Genomic DNA, 26,230 nt, shown 5'->3' on the forward strand with positions numbered 1-26,230 from the left:
AAAAATGGCTCCCACAGGCCCACAGGGAGTGGCACTATTAGAAGGTGTGGCCTTGTTGGAGTAGGTTGGAGGAAGTGTGTCACTGGGGGCAGGCTTTGAGGTTTCAGATTCTCAAGCCAGGCCCAGTGTGGCAATTCTCTTCCTACTGCCTGCTGATCCAGATGTAGAGCTCTCAGCGACATCTCCAGGACCATGTCTGCCTGTATACTGCCATGCCTCCTGCCGTGATGATAAAGGACTAAATCTCTGAACTGTAAGCGACATCTCCAGGACCATGTCTGCCTGTATACTGCCATGCCTCCTGCCGTGATGATAAAGGACTAAATCTCTGAACTGTAAGCCAGTCTCACTTAAAGGCTTTTCTTTATAAGAGTTGCTGTGGTCATGTGTCTCTGCACGGCAATAGAACACTGACTAAGACACACAGATATAATGACTTCTCATACATGTTCAAAGACAATGTAGTCCCTGAAAGTATTCCATAGAGCTCTGTGATCTGGCCCTGCTGGCCTTGCCAGGTTCATCTGGTGTTTATCTCAAGAACTGCACATCCCCTGCCCTCCACCCCTATGTCCCACCCCTGGCCCATCCCCAATAATGAAAGCCAGCCTTCCACTTCATCTTACTGATCCCGCCTCTGTGCTTTTGCAAATGCTTTCCTCTGGCTTCTGTGCAATTTCCCCCAGCGTCACCACAGCAGACTGCTACGATTCTGTCGTCTTTGCTGTCAGCTCCCTTTCTAAGCACTGGGGCTGAAACAAAGGGTTCCTTTAGGCTGTCTCTCCATGAGCCTCTTCTGTGAAGTTCGGAATGCTGGGTTTTGATTACTTCATTGTTCATCTTTCTCTTTTATTAGATTTTCGAGGGTAAGATCTATGCGTTAATCATTGCAATTTTCCCAGCAGCTGTTACAGAGCTGAGGCAAATCATTGTAAATATCTGCAGAAAGAACAAGCGAATGAATGATTGAAGGAGAGGAAGTATGAGTTCCTGATGAAGATAATTTCTGCATTTTGAGTGTGAATCCCAGCTGTGCCACTGACTAGAATTGTGACCTTAGGGAAATGACCCTCAGGCCTGAGTTTTCCAATCTCAGAATGGGACAAACAGAATTCACCTTAAGACGAACTGATGTCCATGTTTATTAATGGACAACATCTATAGATACATGTAAGTTTGCCTTGTCAGTAGTTATTTTTGGAGAGGACAAAATTAAAAGACAATGGATCTGCATCCTTTTATTACCTGTAATAAAAATATGCCCCTTAAATGCCCACTGGATGCAAAATGTGATCTTGTAGAGAAACTGTGGAACGGGCCTCTGGGAGGGGTTAGGGTAAACCTGCCAAACTCTAAAGTAGAAAGGGAAATGTGCTATAGAGAGGTTTCCAATTTTAGGTTAAGAGTTCAGTGCTAGGGAGAGGGCTCCAGGTAAAGTGCTTGTTGTGCAAGCCTGGGGACCTGAATTCGGATCCAGCAGCATGTGTCTATGATGCTGCTCTACAGTAAGACAGGATGCAGTGCGGGTCCCTAGACCAGTAAGCCATGAAAGATGCTGTTTTAGACAATGTAGAAGGTAAGGTCAGATGCCCGAGGCTGTCCCCTCACTTCCACATAGTCACTGTGCCAGGCGTGAAACTGCAGTCACACAGGAACATGCACAGGCCTGTGCTTTGACTTCTGCAGAGAGGAGTTTGCAGCAGGACAGTGGAGGTTCTCTAGGAGAAGTGATGGATCTAGAGGGAAAGGTAGAAAGGTCTTAGTGACTCTGGAGGATGTGTGTGCTGACAGGGACAGGTACCTGAGAGGGACATGTGAGCTTCATTATCCTCCTAATGTTGTTGCTTTCTGGGAGGCTACAGTCTAGCCACCTGCCTTTGCTCCCAAGCACAGTGTTTCTAGGCTATCTTATGAACCTCTGGCTCTCTACCTAGGTAAAAGAGCCCCTGCTGTCCACAGCTAAGGTGGATCTTGGCTTGTTCCGTAGATGGCACTCAGCAGTGGCCGTTCTGCTGCTGCTCTTTGCAGTGTCCACCAGGCCCTGAGAGTGGCAGAGGTGCCATGGCATGGGTGATGGATCACATCCCCACAGAGCTCTACAAAGGGAATGAGCCAATGCACAGTCTTGGGAACCACTGGCAGTTCTCGCCATAGACGTTATATTGTATCATTTAGAATCAAGCTGCTTGCTAATGAGCCAGGAAAACACACAGAGATGCTATAAAAAAAAATGGTTTTCAAAGTATCTCATTTTACATGGGATAATGAAACGACTTTGTTTTCTAATCCATGAATCAGATATCATTTCCAGGAATCCTTTTCTGGCACCATCATGTTGACTTAAACCACTGCCAGCACACCTTCCTATGCAATTCTTCCTCCCTCCCTGCCTCCCTGCCTCCCTGCCTCCCTCCCTCCCTCCCTCCAGGGTTTCTCTGTGTAGCCCTGGCTGTCCTGGAACTTGCTCTGTAGACCAGGCTGGCCTTGAACTCAGAGATTCCCCTGCCTCTGTCTCCTGAGTCCTGGTATTAAAGGCGTGCACCACCACCACCACCCAGCTTAAACTTTCTTATCTGTAAAACCAACATGGCCATGTGACCTTTCTCATGTGGCACTTGGGGTTGGCCAAAAATAGGTATATGCTAAGGGACAGCTTAGTGCCTGGCTCACAGCCAGTGTTCTTTCCCGAGACAAGCCTGGTTGTTCTCACCTCCTTGTTGCTCAGTAAGGCCAGCTCTGACCCCAGCCCCCACCCCACACCCATTGCCCTATTTTCTGCTTTGTATTTTTGTCCACAACACTTTATTCACATACCCTGAGTTGTATTTACTGGTAAAGTTTATTGTCTGTCCCTTTACTAGCTCTGCAAAGTTGGTGTCTGGCACCCGATACAGATCAGAGGACCGAATACAAACGCATAGAGAAGGGAGTCCTGGCTCCTGGCTGGAGCCTGCTCCCAGTCCACCGGTAACTCTTCAGGATCAGTCTGGAGGATGTCTGATGCCCCTTGGCATCTGTACCTTTAGCTTGTAGGAGGCACGCAAAAACGGAGATAGTAACTTAAGCAATGCGTTATGGAGGAGTCTAGTCTCGCTGAACTCTTGAACCCAAGGCTGAGAATAACCGGCAAGCCTGTTTATGAGGCTTTCCTATTGTTCAGCTCACGAGAGCCTGGTACCCAAAGTTGGCCTAAGAGACCCACCACAGAGCTGGAGAGGGCAAAGTATCCCTGGACATCTTCTCTTTCCTTTGCTCAGTGCAGGTTTTTACCCACACTCAACGGAGTCCTCAGCATTTCGGGAGATCAGCCCCAGCCTCGCTGCCGCCTCCGCCGCTAGGTCGCGAGCGCGCGTCTCCACCGCACCGCGGCGCAGTGAGCGACTCGCACAGCTCCGGCCAGCGGCGGTGGTGAGGCTTGGGCACTGGAAGAGCTGGACGCTGCAGAGCCTGCGGTAACCCGGGCAGGACGGGGCGCGGGGCTAGCCTGGGGTCTGGGTGCCTTTCAGTAAGCCCCGGGATCGAGATCGGAGTGGGTGAAGATGGGGAGGGCGGGGAAGTGCCATTCGGGTTTGGACCGTACCGAGGGCAGCTAGAGGGCCTCCCGAAGGGCTCCCAAGTTCGAAGCCTGCCCTGCTGCTGAGGACAGCCCTTTGGGCTCGAGTGGGTCAGGAAACACTGGATACAGCTCCTAGTGCTAAGCTGAGCATTCGGTGGGCGGACTGGGCACCACGACCTGGCTACACCCTCTCCCGCAGGTGAGAAACTTTCCCGCTGCTGGGTCTGCAGCCCCGGGTAGCGCATCACATCCACAGAGCCCAGAGGCTGGAGACCTGCGCCTCCAGACCAAGGGCGTGGTCCCCAAATGCGCACCCCCTGCAGTGAATCTGTTTTTTTCAGGACTAACCCTGCGGTTGACAGGTTTGTTCAGACTAGGGAGCAGGTCTTGATTCACCTTACTGGTGAGACCGCAATTAACAACTTCCTCCTGCGTTCTTCTCTGTCCTGTTCTATGTAGTGAACTGAGGAAGGCCTTCTGAGACCAAGTGCGACAGAAAACTGTTCTGAAGCTTCGGTTTCCACAGCGCTTTAGATGACATGGAGCACCGGATATTGTACTCGATTTAATCTGGCAACGATGAAGCAATCGGGAATGTTTTGAGAGCAAAAGAAGCTTGGAAGAAGGTGCCCCTTCTGTAGCTCCAGGGAAGACAGAGGAACTGCCACACACGAATTAATCCTTAAGAACTGCCCCCTCCCGCAAGTAAGTAGCAGTATTTCCAGCGCGCAGGTAAAAATGAGATGAGAGAGCTAAGTACATTTTTCCAACCTGATTCCACCAGTTACCAGTGGGGGCGGAGGGAGATCTGGAAACTAAAGCTGTGATTCCTGGCTTGGAGTACAGCAGCAAAAACAGGTACAAGAATGGCCTGGGCTGCAAGGATCCAGGGACGGTGGAGGCACTGTCAGTCGGATTTGTTGCAGTGTGTTACAGCAGGGAGGTGATGTCGATGCCGTGGGGGTGGGGTCAGGGATAAGAAGCTCCTTCGGGAGGGAAGGCAGAGGCCAGCTCAAACTGCTTGGGGGAGGTCTTGAAGCCCAAAAGGGACTGCTTGAAGCTTCCCTGGCCGGCACCCCGGAGCAGGGAAAGCATATTGGAGTCGCCTTTGCACAGGTGTGAGGCATGAGAATAGAGCCAGGAGACTTTTCAAAAGATGGAAGCATCGCCTCCCAGAACAAGTTCTTCTAAAAGACAGCTCAAGACCACCCAGGAAAGCATTCCCAGAGATCATTTCCGACAAGCTGGACTGTGGATGGGGGTGTGCCATCTCCAAGCTTCTACAGATGTGAGTTATGACTCATTAGGGTAATGATGCTAGCCTAGTAGGTGGAAGCAGCATTTTGAAATCATGAAACTCAATAGAAGGGAAGAGAAGACATCAGCACTTATTGTGAGAGCCAGAGTTGATGTGCGTTCTTGTGGATGTATTTCTGTTGTGTATCCTGCTGTTACTACCTTCTTAGCCCTGGCTGCTCCAAGCCTGCCCCTGGGCTGAACTGCCTCTGCTTACCCAGGGTCGTTTTTTACTTTGCAAATGACATCATCTTCACATTCTTTTGGTTTCTGTTGGCTGGCAGATGCTGGGACATTTCACCACTCAGAATCCACTTCTGAATTCTTCCTTTTTTTTTTTTTTTTTTTTTTTTTTTTTTTGATTTGTAAGGTCTGCAGGGTGACAGTAACTTGCTGAGGTGCTTCCTCATATATGTTTCCTTTAATCCTCAGGCCATGGTGACTGTTGTTTCCATTTTATATCAAAGAACCTACAGATACATTGGAGTCACTGACCCCTAAAATATATGTGTGTGTATCTGTTTTTATGTATGTATGTATATATATGTGTGTGTGTGTATATACGAGATATATATATATATATATTACGATATACATATATATATATGGACAATATACAAGTGCACCTGGCTTTGCAGAGGCATGGAAAGCAGTCTCCTGCTATAGCAAAGGATGGGGTATGGGGAGTATTTAAATGAGGAGGGCTCTTTATGTGTGCTTTCTCCTTGGTGCCAGCTACTAGGACAGAAATATGTGATGGTGGGAGGCACTGATTAAAGTTGCAATAACTACAGATCTGAGGGGAAACGTATCTGAAAAAGATAATAATCCCAGAATTTCGGGCTCACAGTCAGGTTCAAGCTCTAGCTCTGCGCTGAAGTTCAGAGACGGTTTTAAAACAGAGGACAGGGGCCTGGGGAGCTGTCTAGGTGGTTAAGAGCATTGGCTGCTCTTCCAGAGGGCCTGGGTCAATTCCTGGCACCCACACTGTCCGTAACGTCTGTTGTAGGGGATCTGACACTTCTCCTGGTTTCCCGGGCACCACACACAGACGGTTAGTAAAATGCTTGCAGACAAGCATGAGAACTGAATTTGGATCCCCAGCACCCACATTTAAAAATGTTAGGTGTAGTAGCCATAATCCTGGTGTTACAGAGGTGGAGACAGGAGAGTCCTTGGGGCTGGCTGGTCAGTTAGTCTTTCTGAATCAATGAGCTTCAGACTTGAGAGAAGATCCTGTATCAGAAAGCAAGGTGGAGAGGAATAGAGGAAGGTGCCTGATGCCAATCTCTTCCCTCCCCACACAAGCATGCATACACATGCATGTATGCCATTCACCATGGGCAGCCAGATGAGTGGCACATGGTTATAAATTCCATTGTATGGGAAACTGAAGTAAGAGGATATGTTTGGAGCCAGCCAGTGAGCCCTTGTCTCAAAGAGGTGTGTGTGTGTGTGTGTGTGTGTGTGTGTGTGTGTGTAGAGGGGGAGGGGAATAGGAAGAGATGAGATGGTGGGATAGTGCCTCCAAGGTGAGCTGCATTCATGTGAATGCATCCTGGGGTTTCCGTAATCTAGCTAAGTGAGGCCTAGCAAGGAGACTTGGATTTCCTTGGAAAGGGCATGCCATTCCTCACCCACATTTGCATGGAGCTTGTTACATGTCAGGATAATAGGAGTGTTATCTTTTTTTTTTTTTGGTTTTTCGAGACAGGGTTTCTCTGTGTAGCTTTGCGCCTTTCCTGGAACTCACTTGGTAGTCCAGGCTGGCCTCGAACTCACAGAGATCCGCCTGGCTCTGCCTCCCGAGTGCTGGGATTAAAGGCATGCGCCACCACCGCCCGGCTAGGAGTGTTATCTTTTACTGCAACACCTGGAACAAACCCATGAGGTGGGAATGGGATTATCACCATGCCCATTTAGCAAATGAAGAGACAGAAGCACAGAGGAATGAGGTACTTGTCCATGGTTCCATTAGACAGGAGAATTGAGAGTAGAGCCAGGCACATAACCATTGTCACCTGCTCCCTCCTTGTGGTGTTAGGATCGGAGAAGCCCAGGGTCCCCTGCACTCCATGTTCCATTCTGAGCAGCACCTATTTAGAGAATAGGGGCCACTTCAAAGAACCAGGAGTAAGGTGGCTGGACATAAGGACCTGGAGACCAACAGACAACATCAGCCTGGGAGAGAAGAGGCATGGCCAGCACTTGAGTCAGTCCTGAGATAGTTGACCAGCAGGATGTGGCTTCATTCCTAAGGTCAGTGGTCAGGACTGTTCAGAAAAGGGGTTCCCCCATAGGATTAGAGGGTACTGCATTTTATTTTCCAATGCTCACATTCAACTGTTAGAAAAGAAGAAGAAAAATAATTGGAAATTAACACTCAATTAAAAAAAAAAGTGAGTGTAGGTAAAGTAAGGGCACCAGGGTAAGCTTTCTGACTAAGGCACACACTTTCAAGTTCTGAGAACTTCTGAATGAAAGCGCTCAACTGCCAAGTAGAAAGTTCAAGGTCGCTATCTGAAGACATTTTGGTAAACTGTGTACCTACCAGCCACTTCAAGAATGTGAGGGTTGCGCTGGGGAGGTGGCTCAGTTGGCAAGGTGCCTGCCTGCCTTGCCAACATGAGGCCCTGAGTTTGGATCCCCAGAATCCAGGGAAAAGGCTAGGTGCAATGGGGCCCGCCTATAGCCCTAGTTCTCTGGGTCAGGGTAGAGGCAGAGCCAGGTGGATCCCTGACATTCGTTGAGGAGCCAGTCCAGCTCAATCAGAGAGCTCCAGGCTCAATGAAAGACCGGGTCTCAAAAAATAAAGGTGGAGAGGAACAGAGGAAGACACGTGACATTGACTGCTGGCCTCCACACATGTAGACATACATATGCAGAAGCACCTGCAGAATATATGCATATGTATGCACACACACACACACACACACACAGAGGGAAGGAGGGAAGGAAGGAGGAAGGGAGGGAGGGAGGGAGTCAGTGAGTCAGTCAATGAATACAAGTGCTGGATTGATGGCATAGCTCAGTGATGGAGCACTTGCCAACCATAAGTAGGAACCTGTGCTACACCCCAGCACCACCAAGACATATAAGATGAATAATACTACAAGGGTTGAGAGAAGAGGCTGTTGAAGAGATATCTTCAGAGAGATCTGTTGTACTTCCGCTATGCTAAGCCTAGTGCCTGGGCCTTCACGGGAGCAGGAACTGAGCTGCACAGGTGCTTCATGAGGTGTCCTGGGTAACTGAATCAACCTGGTGAGGAAAGGGGTGCTTGGCCATCTCCTAGGACCAAGAGGGACCACCTAGGAGAGATAGCCAGCTGGAGAGTGAGGAGGGCACAGGAGCTGTTTTGAGTGGAGAAGGTGATGAAGAGCCACCGGAAAGAAGATGGGTATCACTGAGCATGCACAGAGAAAAGGACAGTGCAGTCCTAGCTTCCTGCTTTGAGCTTGGATGGGTGAGAAACTGGCCAGCAACTCAGCAGACAATGGAGAAAGAGAAAAGAAGTTCCCCTGACCCCAGACCGGAGCATGGTGAGAGGTCAGAGTTGCGTTTGTGTCCAAGGGCTGGACATTACGGTTCCTGTGGGTCTTTGATATGGTCGTGTGATAGAAGAGTTATGGACTCTGCAGTGTTAAGGCAGGGAAGAAGAATCCATCTCAAAGGGTGTTGGAGAGCAAAAATAACCAAACACTGGGGCAGGTCCCACAAATTGTGCTGCTCAGAGTATGGACTTTTTATGCTTTGATTAAAATAGGAAAGAGTAGCAAGCTGTCTGCTTGATTCCACATTTACTTCTGATGGAGGAAGATTTAGAGGTGGGAGCAGTTAGAAGAGAAAATGCTTACTTAGCCAGCATTCCAGAGACTCCCACTTGGAAAGAGAGGCTCATCAAAACGTGGGGGGGGGAGGGGGAGGGAAGAGAGAATACCACAATGAACACTTGAAGAGAAGTGCCCTGTAAAATTACTGACAATATCGCCGGGCGGTGGTGGCGCACGCCTTTAATCCCAGCACTCGGGAGGCAGAGCCAGGCGGATCTCTGTGAGTTCGAGGCCAGCCTGGGCTACCAAGTGAGTTCCAGGAAAAGGCGCAAAGCTACACAGAGAAACCCTGTCTCGAAAAACCAAAAAAAAAAAAAAAAAAAATTACTGACAATACCAAATGTGCATTTGTCTGTTGTTTGTGGTTGAAAATGACTTTCGCATACATTTCACTTTCCTCAAATTTGACTTTTCTTCAGACACCAGCATAGCAAACAACTGGGGTGGGGCAGGTGGGGAGATGTGTTTTCCTTAGAGAGTTTAGGAGGTTCCTTAAGGTTTCATTGTTTGGGGAGAATTGGGGTCCATTTAAGATGATGCTAATACAGTCTAGGGGATTAAATTCATTTTCCCTGCCAGGCAAAATCTGAAGCATAACAGGTAGCAGCTGAGAAACCTCAGACACAGCAGTCGGAATTAGCAGTTGAAGGCAGACATTTATTGGGGGTGAGGACACACATATATGCTACAGACATGCAGAGAAAAGGACTCTCTGCTACAGACACACAGAGAAAAGGACCCTCTGCTACAGAATTAGCGGGTGAAGGAAGGCATTTATTGGAGGTGAGGACACACATATATGCTACAGACATGTAGAGAAAAAGACCCTCTGCTACAGACACACAGAGAAAAGGACCCTCTGCCAAGCAGAGAGGAGTGAGCCAAAAATCCATTCTTTCTCTAGGACTGGTTTTGTTTTTTTTTAAACCTTTGAAGTGTCAGTCCCCTACTGGGGTTGGGATGGGGAGTTTGAAGACAGGTAGGGTAGTTGACAGTCCCCAACTGTTGTGTGACAGGTCCTGATCCAGCCTTGAACTTGCTGAGTCAGTCCATCAGTGGGGACCTGCTGGCTGGAGACAACAGCTGCCATGCTTCTGTCTCAAGTCAGGAGGTTGAGGAAATACACCACCTTCCTTACCTAGCCACGGCCCTGCTCCCTGTCTGTCTGCCTAACAGGGAGTCAGTCCAACTCCTCGACTCTCAATGCTGTTATTTTGGGCTTATGCCAAGGTACAAAGTGATTTTTTTCCTTTCTCTACTAGAGTATGAAAAGCATTTAATCCTATTAGAAAGATGGAGAAGCACGTGAGACATTAATTTTTGCTTCTCCTTCCTTGAAATCAAGCTTGTCTAGCCCATGATAATGTTGCTTGGATGTGACAATCACTTTATGAAATGCTAAACCTGTTGAAGGTAAAATGTGGGTTGAATGGCAGCTTCTGCCTCTGCCACCAAGACTTATATAATTACTTCCCGGACTAGAGAACATTACCAAAATGTCATCGCCCTTCAAGGGAAAATGATTTACATGCTTCAACTAATCCTCCCCTGAAAAGGTGCATTTATTTCCCTCACACATGTCCTTGTCACAGCAAAACAGCTCTCATGGGGAAGCAGGACTGGCTGAGGGTGCTGCTTCCCACCGGTGCCTGGGGGATCAAGAGAGAGACACAGGAGGTGAGTGCGAGGATGTGAGTGTACATCTCTCCATCTTGCCCCACCCCCCGGACAGCATTATACAAGCCTGTGGCCTAGTCACAGCTGTGTTTTAAAATTTCCACACAGCCTGATGGAGTGTTAACCTGTACTCCTGGGAGTCTTGAGGCTGAGCTCAGGGTACCAGAAGCAAGATTATAGCTACCATGGATAGGCACTTCATAGGTAGAGTTACTCTTACTATTGGCAGTTACTTACTTGCCATAGAAAGCAACTTGCCAAATCTGACTCCAAGTGATACCAAAGGAAGGTAAACTAGGTACCTTTGGAAACTTGGGGACCCTCAGGCATGGGGCGGACTCCACTTCCCATCCTCCTTTTACAAGGCCCCTCCTTGCTCCGTTCTCGCCAGGGCTTTTCTGCCAGGTTAAACTGTAGGCTGCTGGAAGCCGTCACTGTCCTTTCTCCACCACACTCCGGCTTGCTTTTTATCGACAGTTCTGCTAAGGTGGCTGAGGGCTAGACAGATGGAGAGAGTAAACGATGCCCACCCCTTATGTCAGAACTCCAGACCAAGAAGCTGGTCCTTGTGTTTGAGCTTTTCTGATGTACTGTCTCAACCTCCTATATTTACAAGATCCGATCGATCCCTCCCCCTTGTACTTGCCTGTCAACAGAAGGATTTAGCTCAGGGCTTGTAGGAGCGGTGTGTGCCGCTTGGGGATGGATACCACTGGAGAGAAGTAAAGTAAGCTGGCTTTGACAAATCACTTCCCAAATAATTTTAAGATACTGCCTAGTCCAGTTACTGTAGTCTGTGCCAAATGTTTCCAAAGCTCTGATAATTAAAACTTACACAGAGTAGTTCCCTAGGGCCACACAAATGGCCTGACTTTAAAGTTTTATTTCACCTGGCCCCCATGTTTTGGAACCACAGCTCTATAAATCAGCATGAGTACTTTGTGAGCAATAGGCTGACCTCTTGGGAGTTGGATTCATGCTGTATTAGCTACTTTTATGTTGCTGTAATAAAATACTATGACCAAAAGCAACTTAAGGAAGAGAGTTTATTCGGACTTACAGTTCCAGAGGGATAAGCGTCCGTCATGGCAGGAAGACATGGCAGCGAGTGGCAGGCATGGTGGTCGGAGTTCCATCCTTACAGGCCGACACAAAGTAGAGAGGACAAACTGGAAGTTGAGGGAGGTACCCTAGCCCAGTGGCACACTTCTAGCAAGTCCACACCTCCTAAATCTCCCCAACAGGACAATGAACTGGAAACCAAGTATTCAAATGTCCAACTCGATGGTGGCCATTCCTCATTCAAACTACCATACTCTCTCCTAAGTAAGAAATTCAAGTCATTCATGTCATGGAATCTGAGAAAAGAAAAGAGTCCTCGTGTGCTAAAGTAGTTGGATGAGGTAGGTACCACAGTAGAGCAGAGGTGGTGCTGAACCCCTATCATGTGACAAAACCCTTCCTGGGGAGATGCAACATACATATCTACTCACCGAAGGTAGAAAACCCGTAACAGCCCAAAGTACGGATACCACCAAAGTCTAGCTTGGTGAGCCAATGAGTTTTATTAGGGTTACTTATAGGAGTATGGGTGAGGGGGGTTACTTACAGCAGCTGAAGTAACTCAAAGACAGCTTCATCACCAAGACCTACCCTGGCATGAGTGACAGTTCATGGGAACCTGAAACACATTACAGCCTGCAGCAGGCTCAGCAGGCTGGAGAGTGCCCTTTCCATGTGGCTGGTCTAAACCTCTTCCAGACAACTCAGGTGCTTCTGTTTCTTCTAGTTTCTGCTTCTTCTAGGTAGTTGATATGATCTCAAGAGTGTTTCCAGCTTGGCTCTCTAGGGTCTGAGGGGTGACTCCCAGCTTTTATTGTTTACTCTGGCAGGGAGGGGCCTAGTGAATCTGGTCAGTTTCAGGGACCTCCTGAAGCTATTTTGAGTTGTGTATCTTCCTGTTTAAGGAGCTTCCTTGCAGGATGGAATGTTTCAATTTGAGAGGAGAAAACTTCCATGACATCCTGCCCTCAAGGGAAGGTGGGAGTCTGGGAAGCAGAAGATCTAAGTCCAGCTTGGAAGGCAGAAGAGGACCAGTAGAAGCTTTGAGGACCATCTTCATTTGCACCAAGCCTGAGTTCCTGCGCTAAACTGAGACTGTTTTCTTAAAGATGCTTTTGTATCTGCTGTCTATGCCATCATGTTTTCATGCTGCCCTTTACCGTGTGTGTGTGTGTGTGTGTGTGTGTGTGTGTGTGTGTGTGTGTGTGTGTTTGGGAGGTGAAGGCCAGCAGGGGTGAGAATGATTCTATATATAAGCCTGAATTCTAGAGTGTACAGGCCTGGAATTTTATATCTCCACTAAGTCTCTCATGGTTACACTCACAGTTTTTGATCTGAACTTTCTCCTCCTAATTTTAACTTGTCTAGAACAATCACTTCTCCTTATCCTTAGAGAACATTCTTGTAGGGACTTTATGTACCTGTTGAAGGTGGTCCAGAGAGGGTGGATTAATGACAGTTTGGAAATAGCTTTCTTTTCAAAGGTATATTTATTGTTTCATTACTGTAAGAATGGTTGGGATAAAGTAAGGTAAATATAATTAATGGACTTTGAAATTCAGATTAAATGACAGTTTTGTTTCTAATGAAAGTTTAATTCATCCAAGAGAACAGTGTCTTCCTTAAATTTATTCAGCACTTACATAAGTTTGCTTGAACTCAAGATGCCCCAGGCAGAGAAGCTTAAACACCAGACGTGAGTGGTCTTCACTGAGGGCAATAAGGGAAGGCCGTGTCACAGGCTTCTGGCCTTGGCTCACTGATGGCTGTGCTTTTGCTGCCTGGTCACATGTGATCCCTCTGTGTGTTCCCATCTCTCTCAGGATATCCATTAGATGCTCTGTTCAACTAATTTAGAAGTCCTCTTTCCAAATACAGTCACATTCTGAAGTATCAGGGGTTAAGGGCTTGGCCACAAAAATTATAAGGTGGTCAAAATTCAGTCTGTACATGTCATATCTATTTATTATTCATCTATGTACCCATGTCTGTCTCTTTCATCTATCAGTCATCTGTCCACTATCATCATCTGTCAATTTACTATTTATCACTATCATCTATCTATCATGTATCTACTATCTATGTAGATATATACAAACAATCGTGCATATGCTTACAGACATAATCATAACTTTTGAAAATAGGTACCCATATAGAGTTAATGACATAAGTAAAAAGCAGTTAGTATTTTGTCACAGAATATTCCTGGAAGGAATTTTACCAAATCCTTTAAAATCCTTTACATTTGCTGTCCATGGAGGGGAGTACTTAAGCCATAAGGGATTTTCACACAAATGCAGTGGAAGCTTAAAAATGAAAAATTTAAGACTCCATGTGTGTTTCCAGAACTGGTTTAGGCTGAGCACAGATACTTCCTTGCTGTCCAAGACTCTCCCAGGTGGAGAAAGTCTCCCAAAGAGACTCTGGAACCCCAAGCTCGGGAAAGAAGCAAAGCTGTGTGCTTGTGGCTGTGAGGATATGCAAGGTACCTGGTTGGCTCAGCATTGTCTACCATTCCCCGGGATCTTCTTGCCTTGGAGAGCTCTCAACTCCCCTCCCACGGAGCATAGATTAGGAAGCACTTCTTATTTACTCTCATGTTCAGAGTTGAAAGAAGCAGAGACTAACTTTGTAATGCATTAACATCATGAGATTCCACAGTACATAGAGCATGTCTGCTGTGATCTTGGCCTGTGCATTCTCTTAGTGTGTTCTTTTTTTATTTTAACCTTATTACTATTGTGTGAGTGTGTGTGTGTGTGTGTGTGTGTGTGTGTGTGTGTGTGTGTGTGTAGGTCAGAGGACAACTTGGTGGAGTTGGTTCTCTCCTTTCACCTTTATGTGGGTTCTGGGAATTGAACTCAGGTCATCGGGCTTGTGGAGCAAGTTCTTTACCCACTGAGCCATCTCACCCATGCTCTTTGTCTGTCCTTGATGCTAGGACAAAACACCTTAGGCCTATAAACAACAGATGTTTATCGCTCACAACTCTGGAGGATGGGGAGTCCAATATGAAGGTACCAGCATGCTCGGTGTCCGGCAGGGGCTCTGAGCCTCGTAGATGATGCTTTGTTGCTGTGTGTTCATATGATGTGGACAGGCAGTGCACTGGAGCTGCTTCTCATAGGGGACTAATCCCATTCATGAGGCTTGAGCACTTGTGACTAAAAAAGGGGGAATGAATGTTCAAAACATGACTCGTAGGCGACTGGAACTCTAGCAGTGAGTGAAGTAGAAGAGACCCTTGTCTTATGGCCTGCAAAGGAGCCAGAGGGGGAGAGAAGGCCAGGGGAGGACGGGCTAGCTCTGTAGCATCATAACCTTTCCTGTGATGTTCTGGAAAGGTCTGGTGCCATCTCCAAAGGTCAAGGACACCTGTCATGTTCCAGCACCTAGAGTTTAGTTGAGAAGCATTTTCTGGACTGAATACAGAGTCAGGAAACACTAACTCAAAACATTACTCTCTGGCCCTGTTTACCACTATAAAGGTGTGCACTAAGCCTAATTGGTGGAGGAAATTCTCTTTGAGGCATCAGGTGTTAGAGAAAAGATGTCCATGTGTTAATTGAATAGGTTTATTTAATGTGGTGGCTTAGTATCTATCTGAGTACAATTTTAAGCTCTTTTTGTTATTTGCAAGTTATTGTATTGGTCCTAATGTTGATTTTAAGGGGGACATCATCAGTCTTGGGGACATGATTTTTATTCTGTGGTGTGCTCTGAAACAAGTCACAGCTGTATCCTGGGCAAATAAGGACAGAGCTGAAGATACATCCTGAAATTCTGTTAGCTATCAATCACATCATTGAGTATTTCCTATGAAACAGCAGAAGATGGTGTAAAGCTTGACGGTGTAAATAAACGTTTGTGTGTGTGTGTGTGTGTGTGTGTGTGTGTGTGTGTGTGTGTTCTCTTGAGAAAGAATGAATCCATTGTGTACACAGGCTTACACAGATGTGTAATATCGGTAATGCTAGTGTGACTTCAAAAGTAAGAGACTTGTGAAGACCCTGCGGTCCCTGAAAGAAATGGATTCACAGAAATGAATTAGATTGTCATTTTCCTGGAGGATGCCTCCATATGGAATTCTGTGCCTGTCCTTGTTGGCACTCACTTGGCAAAGGCCTGTATTTCTGTTTGTCCTTAATGTGGAAAGGAAGGTTTCTGACCAGCCTTTTGGCATGAGCATCATCCTGGCAGAAGGGTGGAGATAATGAGCCTTTGTCTTTGTTTGGTCCATCAGGGAAGCTGGATGTTCAGGAGATGGGGAGAAATGCTTGTTCTTAAGAAAAAGGGATGTCCAGGAGTGGAGGAGACCCCCGTACAGTGGGGACTTCATCTCAGACTCTGGATTAGGCACAAACCACACCCAAACACCTGTTTTCACAGAGAGATCCTTTATTAAGTGCGGAAGAAAAGTTAAAGTGGCAGCTTTCTGACTCAGCAGCAAGTGACCTTGCAGGTGTAATGTTTAAGAGGAGTGAAAGAGGGGAGGTCTGTGTTAGGATGGGCTAGGATGTGGTGGTAAATGAGATGGGGGGTGAGGGAGAAGGGGAAGGTGTACCAGGCTTGTTCTTTGGGGACACCAACCAGCTCCCAAATCATGACACAGAGACTTATTAGTTATGAATGCTTGGCTTTATTTTAGCTCTTATTTTAATCTGTTTCTCTTTATCTACATCGTGTCTCAGGACTTTTTACCTTTCCTTCTGTATGTCTGACTCTGTGTCTGCTGGCTGGTGGCTGCCTGGCTGGCCCCAGGTGTCTCCCTCTCTTCCTCCCTCATTCTCTTCCCTCTTCTTCTTCCTTTCATTTTTCTCAAGCCTACATTTCTCCTCCTATTTATTCTCTCTGCCCGCCAGCCCCACCTCTCCTTTTCCTGCCTAGCTATTGGCCATTCAACTTTTTATTAGACCAATCAGGTGCCTAAGACAGGCAAGGTGACAGCAACACATCTTTTCATAATTAAACAAATGCAGCATAAACAAATGTAACGTGTATTTACCCAGTTAAAATAATATTCCACAACAGGAAGGGGACAAGGGGAAGGGGAAGGGCTGTTTGTCTTGGAGGGACAAAGGACTGTCTCTGGATAGAGGGGAGACAGACATGGCCCATAGGCAAATGGCGGTTTAATAAAGATAAAGGGGGAAACCATGTTAGAAAGAGGTGTTTAATTTTTATTGAGCATGTTAATTAGATGAACCAAAGGGGACTTTTGATTGTTGGACTTTGATAGCCCCAGGAGGAGGAAGTGGCCAAATAAGGGAATAGACCATGGTGGCTAGCTTTAGGGATGTAATCTAATGGTTTTTAGCAAGGCAGAGGGAATGGGGGGAAAGGTCATGGCCTGCCAGAGCACATTTTTGAGTAGGCTAGTGTCCCTTCAAGGGGAGCTGGCTTAGAGGATGGAAGAGTCAGGGAGCTAATGGAAGTGTTGGAATGTGGGCAGGAGAAGAGGTGATCGACAGTTTTTACTACAGGGAAAGATGTCTGGAGCCTGCTAATCCCACTTTCCCACCATGGGTTCTTCTGAAACTACCTATGCACCCCTGAAAAAAGGTAGTTTTAAGGTGTAGTGCTAATGTTTGTTATGCATTCATTGGCAACAGCACTTTCAGTTGCTCAAAGAATAATTTCTCTCTGCCATTCCAAGAAGCTTGTTTAGGATGTGTTTCCTGTCAGTGAGGTTATTTTTAAGTACTCTATTGGTATGGGGCAATCTGACCTACATTAGATACTTAGAGTAGCAGGACCCCATGGTGCAGGGGAGCACCCTCTGTTCCCTGTCTATATATCCAGAGGGTCACTGCCAGCTTCTAGCTCCCTGGTGTGAGTCCTGGTGTCAGGGTGTCACTACCTCTGAGCCAGTCAGCACTGAAGACAGTCTCTATAGGGTGGGCTTCCCAGACAGATGGGATGGCAGTTTCCAAACAGCCAGCAGGCCCAGCCTTCCTTTCAGCCAAGCTCAGATTCAGCCCTGGGTGTCTGCAACATGAAGGAGTAAAATGCTGCTTTCCACAGCATTTTTACTTGTTTGTCCTCGTGTGCATCCCAAGGCCCAAGCATCTGCCCGGGGCTTGGATGAAAAGCATTGCCTGCTGGACCTTCCCAAAGGCACCTGATGGCCGTTTAAAGGAGGAACCACAGGTTCCGCCCTCAGGCTCACCTTTGGGAGTCAAGAGCAAAGAGGAGATAGACAGTGAGAAGAAGCCCCTCATTTTTTCCCTGAAGGCTACCGAAGCTGCAGCTGGATGGATGGGAAGATGCATCTGGCTTTTCTTCTTGCCTTGCTGCAGCACCTCGAGGCTGGTTCCAGTATCATTCGCCGCCACGTTTGTCAGGTGCTGCTCCGAATTTTCCGATCGTGGTTCTCCCATCATGAATTCTCTCTTTTGGGACCATGGCTCATGGAACTAATAAGGTGAGAGGGAATAGTGTGCAGGAGAGAAGACGTATTCGTGCACATATGTTGTCTCCGGGGGGGCCTCCTGACACCGCACTACCACAGGCCGTGTTTACAGCCGGGAGCCCCGTGAGGATGCCAGGCAGCTACTTCCAATCCTGGTGGTCCACGCTGTGTAGTGCTGTGGAGCTGTGGGGAGAGCAGCTGTGTGTGTGGTGTGATGCTTGGAGAGGAGAAACAGCGTTGTCCGCTTTTATTCTCTCCGCATCGCGTCCTTACCATTATCCTCTTGCCTCCCCCTGCTCTGTTTATTTCCTTGGTGTCAATTTGCCATGGTCAAAGGAGACCGCACCTTAGTGTCCTTAGAAAGAAACGGTTCTGACTGTATTTCTGAGTTGGTAAGTCAGCCGAGTAGCAGGACTGCCGAGCTGTAAATGCTGATAATTACAGCTTTTAAACATCCGAAGGGCTATCACTCGAGTTATTTTTATTGTAATTTCTCTCCATCTCTTCTTCCCTCTCTCCCTTATCGTGGTTCTGGGGATTGAGCCCAGGGCTACCACACATGGTATGCACTGAATGGCATCCCATGGATGTTATTTTTCATTTTCTTCATTTGCTTAGACCACATAGATCCATTAACTACAGGGTTGGTTTGATAGGAACCGGCTGGCCAAGCAATTGGAGGTGTATGAAGAATAAACACAGGCTTTTCTGCCCCGGAATAGTTCTTAGCTAATAGTAACAGTGTAGGCTACTATTTCTTAATCTTACCGTGAATCTTCACTATTCATCTTTGTGTGTTTATGTATGCGTATGTATGAGGAGGCATGACATCTTACCGAGGAGCACACAGCAGAGCAAAGCTACTTAACTCTTGGTGGCCCAGAAGTAAAAAGAGGAGGAGGGGCCAAGATCTCCTTAGCTTACTTACACACAAGCCCCCATGACTGCTCTTCTACCAGCCCTGTCTCCGAAAAGCTGTTAGTCTGTCTTCAAGAGTTCCCCCAGTCTCAAAAGTTCCAACATTGTTCAGAAGCTAAGATCAAAGTGTCTTGTGAGACTCAAGGCAATCTCCTAACTGTGAGCTCCTGGAAAACCAAATCCAAGTCACCTTTTTACAATATACAAAGGAGTGAAGTAAACATTCCCACTCTAAAAAGGAGGAATGGGGACACAGTAAGGAACAATTAGACCAAAGGGCTTAAATCCAGCAAGACAAACACCAAATCTACAGCTCCATGCCCAGCATCTGGGGCTCTTGGTGGCAATTGGTGGGCTCCAACAGCCTTGGGTAGCTCCAGTTCTCCAGTTCTGTTGTCTATAGTGCATACCCTCTCTCTTGGGCCAGTTGAATTTTGTGCCTGTGGCACCATATGTGCTTTGCACCATAGATATCCTAAAGTCCTGGCATGTCACCATTTTGTGTATGTGTGGGTGTCTCCATTGCTTCATACCATCACCTCTCAAGGATCTCTTTACAGGGAATCTGACCCTGCTGTATACTGCCTGGCTCAGTGGCTTCCCGGAACCTTGGTGCAAGCCTCCATGACAAACCATCACATAGATGAGGCTGCCATGCCCTGCCAACTCCAGATGTTGCCTGACTTCTCTTTAGTTGCAATGCCCTGCCTAATAATGCACCCACGCTGTCCACCCACAGTTTTGTCTCCCTTCCCTGGCCCAGCCGCACATTTTCATATCTTCCTTGTTAAATAGACAAGTAGTGGTAATGACAGAAGCAGTGGGTGTGTGTGAGAGAGCTGCTTCAATAGACACGTTCTGAGAAATTTCTGAGAAAACAGAGGTTCTTCATTCGTGTGTGTCTCTAGGAAGGCATCCAGTTCCTAGAGTCAGCCATCAGGAAGGCTCACATCTTTGGGAACAAAAAGAATGGCTTACTTTTGTAACATTTCACAGGGGACTACATGGCTTAAAGGCATTAGGAACCCGGTCTAACTCAAGGCCACGGACTGCAGAGGTGAGGAGATACGCTTGGTTACACTGCCCTGTCATTGCTACAGTCTGTTAGGGACCAGGGCTTCAGGGGAGGTGCATTCTCCTCCTTGGGTTTTCCTTGCTGAGACCTGTATATTTCAGTGCTCTCAGAAGGGGACAGACAGTACCTGATTTCTTCACGAGATCTGGCTTCTTAGAATGACCACTGTCTTAAAGGAACATGCCATGATCTAACATTTTCAGCTTTTTTGTTTATAGATATACAAAATGACGGGATAGGACCTGAGGGGTTGGGAGATCTGGAGCTCATGGGACTGAGGTGCTGCCTCAAGTATGAGTTGTTCGAGCTGAATAGGGACATAGATAAGGGAGCTTAGGTTGGGCTCTCCCCAGCTTTCATCCCATGTCTATTTGGTTGTCAGTCTCTGGGTTATAGAGTCCAGTATCTGTGTTTACCAGTCCAATTAGCATGTTTGACAGTATTCTGGATGGATCACCATGCAGAACAGAAGGAGAGGCTGTAGATATGAGAATAAGAATTTTGTTTTGTTTGTTTTTCGAGACAGGGTTTCTCTGTGTAGCTTTGTGCCTGTCCTGGAACTCACTCTGTAGCCCAGGCTGGCCTCAAACTCACAGAGATCCACCTGCCTCTGCCTCCCGAGTGCCGGGATTAAAGGCATGAGCCACCGCCACCGCCTGGCATAAGAATGTATTTAAGGAATGACCTGGTGTAGATCTAGAGACCCAGGAAGAATTTTGAAATTTTTGAATTTATTAAGAAGAGGGAATGAGGTGGGTGGAAGGGTGTGTTTTTGACGTTTGAAAGCAGGTTAGGGAGGTTGTGGGAAAATCCTCAGAGGGTGAAGATAGGTCTTAATAAAACTGGATTTTTATAGATGTCCCTGGAGTTAATTTCATTATGCAGTTTTAGAACAATAATGTCAAGTCACAAAAAGAGGAGGTAATGGATTGGCTATTAAAAAGCTAAATAGCCCAAGATTAATTTTGGCTTGGGACCTATACCTTGCTTCCTTTCCACACTCACCATGGCTGTGGTTAAAGGGCACAGGTGTGGCTTGTTGAAGTTCCAGCACAGGTGGAGATCTTGGAAGCCAGTGGCTAAGAGCTTAGCTTCTGTCTGAGGATGATGAGGTTGGATAATCAGGAAGGCAGGCCTTCAGGACAGAGAAATAACTACCAGAGGCTCAAGAGAGAAATGTCTGCGTTGTCTGGATCTATTAGCCACTATGAACCAGTCTGAATCTTTTGGTTTTGTCCTTTGTGTTTAAAGTAACACCTTCATGTGTGAGTGTTTGAAATTAAAATAATTAATAACATAGTGTATTTTAAAGAAGTAAAGGTGGTGGGTGGAGGAAATGGGTACTTGGAGTTTAAAGAGTGTCATCGAGGTAGGGGCTATCTAAGAATGTGGCTCTATCCAATAGGAAAACAGAAAATATATGTTATAAGTATTAGGATGAGAAGGCCACTATATATAAAAATCAATAACCTTTTTTGACATTTAGATATAGCGTAGGCACAAAACTCAAAACAGTTCTAAACACATCTCAATCTGTGACTTTTCCCAAGTAGTCATTTTGATTGACCACAGCCCTTCGAGTCAGTGTTTGTCAATGTTACCAGGAGCAAATCAAAATAACTGTCCATCATTGAACACAGATCTGCTCTCTTTCATCTTTCACATACCTCACATGACTTTCTCAGATCTTTGGGAAAAAAATGGGAAGTTTGAAACGTCTGTAAGTATACATGGTTGGCTTGGTGTCTGGGAACTGGAGGGCTGGGTGGCTGGAGCCAGGGCCAGTCAGGGTTTTAGCTTTGTCTCCAGCCTTCTTAACTTAGGGCAAAGTCCTAGCTCACAGAAGCCCTTTAAAAAACATCTTGTTACATCCTTGGAACATTTTTTCTTCTTTTTTTTTTTCAGCTTATTTTGTTTGTTAATATCATGAGACTTAGTAGCAGTAACAACTTAAAAATCTACTAAAAAAGATTTTTTTCTCTCAAATTAATTGGTTTGTGGCTGAGCTGTAAGAGTGATGTTAATCAGCCTTGAGTCACCCATTACTTTGTTATGAAGAATGACAGAAAAGTGGTTGGTCATTTTTGAAATTCTGAAAACGACTTTTTTTCAATAAAAAAAATGTTACATTAAATCAAAACACAGAACATGAGTTTGGATTTACATGTACAAAAACCAGTTGGGAGGCACAAAAGTACGTAAAGTATGTTATAAAAAAATAAGTTTGAAAGCTCTGTTTGTTAGCATACATGGTGGGCTTGGTGACTGGGAACTGTGGGGCTGGCTGGCTGGAGCCTGGGCCAGTCAGGGCAGCACCCAGCTCCTGAGGCAGGAAACAGTGGCAAAGGGTCATTTTCCATCCCAAAGAATCAGGCCCCTGAAAGTCTGGCCTCTCGCTTTGGAGTCAGTCAGCCGAATAGCAGCTGGTATCGGCTAAAGATATATCGGGCAGAGGAGTAGAAGGCACCAGAGGATGTCGTGAAGCAGGTCCCGCTCCGCAGCACCAACTCCCTGCATCCGTTGCTTTTCTTGGTGCTGTAACAAACCCCTGACAAAAACAAGGTGAGAACAGAAGAGGGAAAGGCAGGGTGGCAGGATCGGGAGGCAGCTGCTCACACTGCTCCCACAGTCAGGGAGCGGAGGCAGAACCAGGCTGGTGCTGGGCTCAGCTCCATGTCCTTTTTATTCAGTCTGGGACCCCACCCAGGGCCCCAGCATCAACTCCATCGTGGATTGGTCTTTATTTCCTCAGTTCAGTCTGTCTGAAAACATCTTCATAGATATACCTTGAGTTGCGTTTCCATGGTGATTCTAAATCCAGTCGAGCTGATAAGATTAACCAGCACATGTAGTGGTTTTACGTGATTTTGAACTGACACGGGATGGGTAATTGAACACTTAGGGAAAGTTCAGCTTCCCTTTTACTGTCTTCCCCACGTAAGGGTTGACGTATCTGTGTCTGCCTTTCTACCTTTAGGGGAGTGACCTAATTCCTAATTCCTAACACTGGTGGGCGTCTGTGGGCCCCAGCACCTTACGCTTTGGACATTGTGGCATTGGGTACTCTGTGGGTCCCAGGTCTAGGTACAGGGAGGGAGGAGTGTGAAAGGAGAGATGTGTGCCTTGAGGCAGAATGGTGGTAATGCTGTGGCTAAAGTCGGCTGTGGGTGGCTCTGAGCCGGCAGAAAAAGGCAAGATTGAGAGAGTTCTTTTATAGACAAAAAACGCAGTGGTGGAGATTGCTCAGGGAATCTCGATTTGGATTGGTGTTTTATCCAGAATTTCCCCTAAGTGACCGGTTTCTCCATTTGTCTGTGGGGTCCTAGCCTACACCTCCTGTCACTCTGCCCCCAGTAGGCAGTCTCTCTTGCATTAGACACTTCAGAGTAATTACACATAGGCTGCACTGACCTTGATCTTCCCAGATACACATTCTAACATTTCCCAAAGAAGATATTTAAAAAAAAAAAAATACTTCCAATAAGAAAAAAAAAAAAGGTATTTGGGAAATCCTGGAAGTGTAGCCTGCTTCAGGAATACGCAAAGGGGAGCTGTGGGCCTCTGCTGAGACCCTTGCCCCACTGCGCAGTTGCTGTTGTCCACGTCCCTGTGGTGCATCTGCGTGGGATGCACGTCTGCATCGCGACACAGGAGATGCTCAAGTCAGACGTGCTGGCAGTTCGCTTCTGGCACTGATGTTACTAACTCCTCCCAGGTCTAGGTGATGAGGCTGCTGCAAACTCTCTGAGGTGTGGCCACAGTCTCCGCTTTCCCCCTCCCCTGTCATCTCCCAGAAGTTCACATTGACTGCATGCCAGGCATTCGGTACAGTTCACACACACACACACACACACACACACACACACACACACACACACACACACACAGAGTGATTTCATATGTACTCTAGACTAGTGGGGAAGGAAAGGAAATAATGACTGTGTGGTGTGAGGTGCAGGCAGCTGGTGACCCAGTGGTTAGGAACTGGGGACTCTTGACCCCATTGGGGTGACTGTACATCTGTGAACAGACTGATGAGTTTTGCTCTTGCCTTTCTCCATGTGTGCAGGGTGGAGATGTCTGCCCAGAGGCTGACTTCTAACAGAACATCCCTGCAGCCAGCATCTAATGCTGATTACACCTGGGAGTATGAGTACTATGAGATTGGACCAGTGTCCTTCGAGGGACTGAAGGCTCATAAGTGTAAGTCCTGTGCTGCTCCCTGGGGTAACCATCACATGTTTGTGTTAACCCGTGACATCCCCGTGACTGCTTTTTCCTGATATCCATCTTCTTACAGAAGGGTCTTGTATCTCTAAATACCAAGTACCCCTTTCACATAGGCTGATTGCCCTGGAGTGGTATGATATGGGGACATTGGTAATTCTGGTTTTCAAAGGACTTAAAACAACACCCCCCTTGGTGGAAGAGTGTGGATTAGTGTTTTAGCCTTAGAAAGAGCTTTTTTGTAAAAAAAAAAAAAAAAAAAGAAAAAAAAAAAAAAAAAAAAGAAAAAAAAGAAAGCATTAACTATTCCAGCTCCCTCAAAGCATCAGTGTTTGAATAACAACAAAAATGTGTACAGAAATAGGATCCAGAGCGATTGCATGAAGACTCTTCTTTTGTACTTGCCAGTAATATTATTTAGAAACCCATTGGAAGGATGAAGAGATGGCTCAGTGGTTTAGAGCATGGGCTGCTCTTCCAGAGGTCCCAGGTTTAATTCCCAACACCCACAGGGCTGCTCACAACTACCTGTAACGCCAGTTCAAAGGGATACAGTGCCCTCTTCTGGCCTTTGTGGGCACTGAACACAGTGGTACACACACACACACAGGCTAAACACCAATACACATAAAATAAAAATAAATAAATATTTTAAAACATTTCAAAAATCCTATTGGACTTCTGGACTCCTGAAGAGCAGTGTTCACAGAGACAGATGAGAACAACCTCCCATCATATACCATGGAGGTGCAGGCATCAGTGTTGTTTCCGGGAATTGGTGTGGTTAGTGATCTGCCACTAAGCAATGCAATTCTGTAAAAGGTTACTGTTGTATTTCTCTCAGAGTCAATGCTTTCTGACTTACATGAAGCATCCTTATTTTGACAGGCAGAACTGATATTATAGGCAAGCACTGCCAACCACTGTGATGTCCAGTTGTTTTGAAATGTATACATAAGTACTGCACACATTTTAGACTCATTGTTAAAGATTTATTTTATCATCTATCTATCTATCTATCTATCTATCTATCTATCTATCATCTCTCTCTCTCTCTCTCTCTCTCTCTCTCTCTCTGTGTGTGTGTGTGTCTGTCTGTCTGTCTAGTTCCTTCAGAGGCCAGGAGAGGAGATCCGTTCCCCTGTAGCTGGGGTTACAGGTAATTGTGTGTTACCCGATCTGGGTGCTAGGAAATGAACTTGGGTCTGATGCAAGGATAATATGTGCTCTTAACTGCTGAGCCATCTTTCCAGCCCTCCATTTTAGGCTCTTAACTGGTCCAGACCGAGTGGCACATCAGGAAATATGAGAAATCAAAATCACAGGCAGGCTTCCCTCCCTCCCCTCTCTCCCTCCCTCCCCTCTCTCCCTTCCTCCTTCCCCCTCCCTTCCCTTTTCACATCAGTGATACTTGTACCCACTAGCACCCATGCCCATTCACTGCAAGGAGGGATCTCTCCTTTCCTTCCTTAAGCAAAGCCACCGTCGAAATCACATACCCTTCATGCTTACAGTAATAGTGGATTGCTTTTCTTGTTTCTTTGTTGACACTTGCCCAGTATTTATGGGGAATGAAAAGAAAGTGCATGAACCCCTTAGGATATGCTCTCATTAATTATCTGAATAAGGGTCTTGTGGTCTGAGTATGAAATCATCCTCCTAAACTTTGTAAGTTCTTTAGTCTGTTGTTTTAAATGGGATAACCTTTCCTAGAGGTTTTGATGAATTTTGGTGGAAATCGAAAAGACTGGTGGAGTGCCGTCCTCCCTGTCACGTGAGCCTTTCCATCAGTGCCGTTTCTGCCTGCTCTTGTCTCTTTGCCTTGGTCTAAGGGGCTCCACAGACAGCCTGCTGCTATAATTTTCATTGGCACATTTCCAGAGACAACCAAGGCAGCTCTCCTTTGAGCATATTCTTTTTGGTTATAGAAATGATTATTGTTTGAAAAAAGAATTTCCTTTAAAAAAACTGAGGTAGAGCTGTGGCACATTGCATACTATTAATGAGAATGCTTTTTTTTTTCAACACTAATGTCATGAAAATACAAAATATTCACATGAGCACTCACTGCTGGCACAGGAATCTGATAGCATACGAGGCTAAGAGGAGAGTGGAACATAAACAGATATGCCCCTTTGGTATACAGGAAAGTAAAAAGCCCCAGGAATGTCAAC

The 26,230-nt window shown here is 46.4% G+C and overlaps 1 protein-coding gene across 7 annotated transcripts in view; it reads left to right on the forward strand.

Moving 5' to 3' along the window:
• The first annotated feature begins 3,236 nt into the window (after positions 1-3,236).
• The window catches only part of Mrap2 (melanocortin 2 receptor accessory protein 2), a 37,088-nt gene continuing 14,094 nt past the window's right edge, over positions 3,237-26,230 (forward strand). Inside the window, exons 1-4 of one of the 7 annotated variants that reach the window (XM_052716091.1) lie at positions 3,263-3,452; positions 4,016-4,261; positions 17,659-17,848; positions 23,899-24,032. In XM_052716091.1, coding sequence (XP_052572051.1) covers positions 17,679-17,848; positions 23,899-24,032 — 304 coding nt within the window. In that variant the 5' untranslated portion in view covers positions 3,263-3,452; positions 4,016-4,261; positions 17,659-17,678. Of the gene's footprint in view, positions 3,453-3,553; positions 3,756-3,827; positions 3,919-4,015; positions 4,262-4,736; positions 4,845-17,658; positions 17,849-23,898; positions 24,033-26,230 lie in introns of those variants that run through there. The other 6 variants (XM_052716119.1, XM_052716102.1, XM_052716110.1 and 3 more) reach the window with 6 other exon arrangements.

Source organism: Peromyscus californicus, unplaced genomic scaffold (assembly GCF_007827085.1).
Source record: "Peromyscus californicus insignis strain IS unplaced genomic scaffold, ASM782708v3 Scaffold_11__1_contigs__length_118956290, whole genome shotgun sequence".
NCBI classification, from domain to species: Eukaryota; Metazoa; Chordata; class Mammalia; order Rodentia; family Cricetidae; genus Peromyscus; species Peromyscus californicus.